General features: G+C 43.1%; 1 protein-coding gene across 1 annotated transcript; it reads left to right on the top strand.

Moving 5' to 3' along the window:
- The first annotated feature begins 920 nt into the window (after window positions 1-920).
- On the top strand, window positions 921-2,066 carry LOC137967843 (uncharacterized). Its single transcript, XM_068814434.1, has one exon. It carries the CDS (start codon window positions 921-923, stop codon window positions 2,064-2,066), a length of 1,146 nt encoding a protein of 381 aa, XP_068670535.1.
- The last annotated feature ends 4,135 nt before the right edge of the window (window positions 2,067-6,201 follow it).

Here is a 6,201-nt window from a genome sequence, read left to right as displayed (position 1 = left end):
TTCCCAATTAATCAATTTTGATGATGTCTGATAAGTTGTTAAAAAGGACAAGTGCTTGAAAACTATTAAAGGTTACTTGCATCCACCAGTTCCGAATTTAGTCGAGATCTTGTAATTTCGAATACTTAAAAAATAATAAGTTTGTCGGTGGTGATGCATCATTTTGAAGTATGTGCTTCTGCTCTACAAAAAAGCGGCCTGTAATTAAAAATAAGAGGTCGTGCAAAAACAACAAGAAAGATGGGTTGAATGACATTGTGTTGATCTTTGAAGAATAAAGTCCAAATGAAATTTTATTGTAGAACTGAAGGGGTTATTAATTACTATTAAGATTCTATTTAAAAAAACTGTAAAAGCCCCTTATTAACAAAATCAAAAAAAGCTCGGAAAAACGAACAGGCACAAAGCTAAGTAATATTTCAAAAGGTTTATTTGGGGCATTATACTTACAGAAATTGTAGACTTGTGAACCCGAAAAAAATTTAGTTAAGATCTTGTCATTTGCAATACTTAAAAAATACTACGTTTGTCGGTGGTGATCCATTATTTTCAACTATGTGCTTTCTAAAAATAAGAGGTTGTGCAAAAACAACAAGAAAGATGGGGTGGAATGGCATTCAGTGTTGATCTTACAAGAATAAGGTCCAAATCAAATTTTATTGTAGAACTGAAAAGGTTATTAATTACTATTATGATTCTACCTCGACAACAGTCCGAGTCACTACGGAGTTACATGAGAAGCATGCGCATGCTTATCAAGTCATTGCGGTGTTTGCTTTCGAGCCAGTCGACACGATTTATAATGATTCCAACCCTTCAGACAGTGATCTGCAGGATTAGTCACCGAACGTGAGTAAGTTGCCTTGTCCTTTCTTCGTTTTCCACTAACCTTTATTTTCCGCCAGAAATCCTTTATTTAAATGGCGGACGAGATAACCCCATCCTCTGTGGTCCCAATCTGCCCACCGGGCGCTACAGCTGACCCACTGGGTCATAAAACCAGTCTAGAAGAGACCTTGGCGAGCCTAAGCCAAAATATGGGTCACATGGCGGACATGATGGGAAAAATGTATGATCGTCTTAACGAAAATGACGACGTATTGAGCCAGCGCCCACCGGGCTCGCGCGAGAAACGGCAACGTCGAAGGCCTCCTACTGACTCCGAGTCAGACCCCAAAGAGGAGGATAGACCTCATGGGAAATCGAGGCGTACAGATGACGACGCTTTAAGCGTACACGCGTCCAATTCGGACGACGAAGTCAATGATCTGTTGAATGGTAGTAACCCACCGGGTTCAAACAACGTCGGCGACAAAGCTGATAATGAGGCTGCGCTTCTCAAAGAGCTAGAAGCTGCACTGCACGATGCCGATAAAAAGGGGCTGAAAATTCAGCAGCAGCTCGCAGACATCGCTGTTAAGCGTTGGGGTAAAAAAATGAACGCTGAAAAAGTTAGCAGCATTCTTGCCAAGCACGTGCAACCAGAAAATTGTGAAGAATTAAACATTCCGCGGGTAAATCCCGAGATATGGGCGACCCTAAACGCCTTTAAGCGCAAGGCTGACTTGCGCTTCGCTAACATGCAACAATTGTTGCAAAAGGCTACAGTCGCCTTGTTATCTACGTGTAATAAGCTTTTGGCGGTGAAATCTCAAGTAGAAACTAAGGAAATGCTCACAGACAGCGTTGACGCCATTGCCCTTGTTGGGCATGTGGCGTCAGAACTATCTGCCTTGAGGCGTGAACACCTCAAGCCGTCTTTAAGGCCCGAATTTCACGCGATATGCGCGAACAACGCCACTACAACTTCGACTCTCTTATTTGGGGACGACCTGGCAAAACAAATTCGTGATGCCAAAGAGACGAATCGCCTTAGCAAAACCGTCGCCGGTCCATCCCAACAGCTTGACCACAATAAAGGCTACCAGCGACACAGCTCATGGTCAAACAAAGCATCAGAGAAACACCACAAAGGTGGTTCACGGCCGCTTTTTTTGGGGAAAGGCCACCGCTCGGCGGGGAAAAAGAAACCCTACCCAGACAGGACTGAGACAGACAAGAAATAAGTGCTTCACTGGCAAAAATTAAGTTAGCGGTGAGTAAATTTCTACCATTTATAGAGTTAAATTTAAAGAAATACCTTATCGCTCGTTGTGACACATTTGTGGCCGGATGAATAGGGCATTCCTTAGGGGCGTGGAAGGAAATAACTTCTGATAAGGAAATTCTTTCCACTGTAATGGGAACGAAAATTGTTTTTGATGAACCTCCTCAACAACAATTTCTACCCACATGTAAGAGGCCCGCCAGTGAGGAAGCTGTTATCGATCTAGAAGTGGAAAAGCTTCTATCGAAAAGTGTCATTGAGCCCACCGGGCACAGTCATGGAGAAATAATTTCTGATGTATTCGTGCGCGTTAAAAAAGATGGTGGTCACAGAATGATTCTTAACCTTAAGAATCTTAACAAATATGCCAACAAACTCCATTTTAAGATGGACACTCTCAACACCATCATTAAACTAGTTGAGAAAGATTGTTTTATGGCGTCAATTGACTTGAAGGACGCATACTATTCCGTGCCCATCGCAAGATCGGACAGGAAATACTTACGATTTTTTTGGAGGGTGCAACTTTATCAGTTCACATGCTTACCCAACGGCCTCTCATGCGGCCCCAGAAAGTTTACCAAACTTCTTAAACCCGCACTCACAGAGTTACATCTCAAGGGTCATATCTCCAGCGGTTATATGGACGACCCGTACTTACAGGGGAAGACTTATGATGCCTGTGTGCATAATGTTATAGACACCGTAATTCAAATTGATGCCTTGGGACTCGTAACCCATCCAGAAAAATCCGTCTTTAACCCAACCCAACAACTAGTAATTCTGGGTTTCGTTCTGAACTCAGTTAATATGACAATTACATTAACTCGGGAAAAAGCCCTGACACTCCAAACTGCGTGCACATCGCTGATTAACACGGCTTCTCCTACTATAAGGGAAGTAGCACGAGTGCTCGGAAAGATGGTTTCATCTTTTCCTGGGGTCATGTACGGGGCTCTATACTATCGCCACATTGAATACGATAAAACTCGCGCACTGCGAAACAACCGATGGAATTTCGACAGGCGCAGGTCTTTATCGGCAAATGCTAAATTGGAGCTTGAGTGGTGGATAGCTAATGTGCTGACAGCGGAAAATGTAATGACCCGGGATCAGCCATCATGCAAGCTGATGACTGATGCTTCAAACAACGGTTGGGGGGCTGTGTGCGGACCACAGTCGACAGGTGGCCTGTGGGCTTCGGACGAAAAGCCCCACCACATTAACTATCTAGAACTGTTAGTACTTTTTCTAGGCCTTAAAGCTCTATGTAGCTCCCACCGCGACGGGCATATCCGGTTAAAGATTGATAACACTACGGCGGTTGCGGTAATAAATCACATGGGAACAAGCCATTCTGGGCACTTAAACAAATTATGCAAGGAAATTTGGGATTGGTGTATAGCACGAAACCTCTGGATCAGTGCGGGACACATTGCAGGGAAAGCTAATGTAGAAGCTGACCTGGAATCCAGAAAAAACCAAACCATAACTGAATGGATGCTAAATACAACTTTGTTCTCACAATCCCTGGAAACATTGCAATTTGCACCAGATATCGACCTATTCGCGTCTAGACTGAACAAACAGCTTCCTAATTATGTCGCATATAGGCCGAACCCAGAATCAATAGCCATTGATGCTTTCACAATCAACTGGGCAAAACTAAAGTTCTATGCCTTTCCTCCCTTTAGTGTTATAGCAGCTGTGCTCAAGAAGATCCAGGAGGACAAAGCCACTGGCGTCTGCGTGCTTCCCAACTGGCCGACAAAGGCCTGGTTCCCCAAAGCAATGAAAATGACGGTACAGGAACCGGTAGTGTTGGGGGCGAGCAAAACCCTACTCCATTTGCCCAACCAACCAACCGCACTCCATCCGCTCCACAAAAAACTGACCCTGCTTGTTTGCCACTTATCAGGACGCACCTGAACAATAAAGAGATCTCAACTACTGCGAAAGATATCATTATGGCCTCTTGGCGCGCTAGTACTGCCAAACAGTACGAAATACACCTCTCCCGATGGGAAATGTTTTGTGCATCTCGAAACATTAACAAATTTAACGCTAGTATTAAAAATGGAATTGATTTTTTGGCATCCCTTTATGAGAAAGGCTTGGGATACAGCGCCATTAATACCGCTCGGTCCGCCCTGTCCTCTGTACTTGACCTTCCAGGTGGGAATACATTTGGTACTCATCCGCTCGTGACTAGATTTCTTAAGGGCGTCTTCGAGCTTAAACCCTCTTTACCAAGATACACCACTATATGGGATGTCGGGACATTGTTGCGGTACTTACAAACATTGCATCCGATATCCGCACTTAATCTCAAGACTCTGACTAAAAAACTGACAATGTTACTTTGTCTTCTGACCGGACAACGGTGCCAAACCTTAACTAAACTAGATATTTCTTTCATGCAAGCGTTGCCGGATAAATACGTGTTCACCATCGGGGAGAAACTTAAAACCACTAAACCAGGGAAACACCTTGCGCCAGTTGAACCAGTTGCGTACAAGCAGGATGAAAGTTTATGTGTGGTTTCCCACATAACACATTATCTCCATATGACAAAGGAGCTCAGAGGACAGAACTATCAACTTCTCATAAGCTTTATCAAACCACACAATCCGGTCTCCAATTCCACAATAGGTAAATGGGTAAAGTCATTTCTCGACGACGCAGGCATTGACGTCACGAAATTCTCTGGGAATAGCGCTAGACCCGCTGCGACTTCCTGTGGTACTCACACTGGTCTTACTCTCAAAGACATACTTAAGGCCGGAGGCTGGTCGAATGCACAAACATTTGCTACCTACTACAATAAGCCAATTGAGACCAATTTTGGTGCTAGCATTTTAGAACACTTCCGGGGTACTCAAAACTCTTAATTTACATTTCTTGTGTAACGCAATGGATTGTTCATTGCTATCATTCCTGTTATGACCCATTAAAGCCGTTATTCCTTTACACGATACACAGCTACTTCACTTGTTCGTGTTTCCAGGGCTTTCAAATCTCATGTAACTCCGTAGTGACTCGGACTGATGTCGAGGTAGAATTCAAAAATTAAACGAGACTTACCGAAGTCGATGTTTGATTGGAATTCTTCCTCGTCATCAGTCAGGAACGAAGGAGTTACATGCCCGACCCTTGGCTTTTTGCCCGCCCGTTCCTTCGTTCCTTCTTTCTCCTGGAAACACTCGCTTTTAAGACTGACTTGATAAGCATGCGCATGCTTCTCATGTAACTCCTTCGTTCCTGACTGATGACGAGGAAGAATTCCAATCAAACATCGACTTCGGTAAGTCTCGTTTAATTTTTGAATTTTATTTAAAACAACTATAAAAGCCACTTATTAACAAAGTCAAAGACATCTCTGTGAAGCGACCAGGCGCAAAGCTGAGTGATATTTTAAAACGTTTATTTGGGGCATTATACTTACACCCCTTGTAGACTTGTAAGGCCTGCGAAAACCTTTTCTGGGAGTCGACTTATGTTATTGTTATAAATCCACCTACAAAACAAGAAGAATAATATTGTACATGTAATCTTACGCAAAGCATAGTTTACGCAGCACCATTCGTTATCTCAATAGTACCTTTTAAAGTATCCTAAGAGTCTTGCCTGTCACTCACCTAATAAGTGTTGTCTTTGTACATAGAGCCCTCTGCGAGTATTTTCTTAAGATTGAGAGGGTAGTGGGAAATGCGTCGATTTCTCTGGTGGACACAGTAGAATGATTAATGTAACCGGCAATGGCGTCGAAAGTCATGTAACGCGAATGGCGTTTTAGTGCATCTTTAAACAAAATATACCCTTATGGAGCTCAACAATGGAACGTCAATAGGATAAACAAGACAGGCGGTGTATCCGGAATCTGGAATCTTAAAAGCGACTAGTAATGGACTTCGTATCAAGAAAAGCGGCTCAAATTCGTGAACAATAGGTATTGTTATAGTTGACCGTTTTTGACCGTGTATGGTCAAAAACGATTTAGGCTAAAACAAAGACTTTAAACACGCGAGTGAAATTCAAAATTGCCGATTACTATTCACGGGGGAGACTTGAATCTTCGGCGAGACCGAATTAGG

The sequence above is a fragment of the Montipora foliosa genome, chromosome 1, assembly GCF_036669935.1.
Source record: "Montipora foliosa isolate CH-2021 chromosome 1, ASM3666993v2, whole genome shotgun sequence".
Taxonomy (NCBI): domain Eukaryota; kingdom Metazoa; phylum Cnidaria; class Anthozoa; order Scleractinia; family Acroporidae; genus Montipora; species Montipora foliosa.
The sequence above is the reverse complement of the archived record's forward strand: the minus strand, read 5'-3'. Positions and strand labels throughout refer to the sequence as shown.

Excerpts from the sequence above, each read along its gene's own strand:
- LOC137967843 (XM_068814434.1), top strand. The coding sequence starts at position 921 with ATGGCGGACGAGATAACCCCATCCTCTGTGGTCCCAATCTGCCCACCG.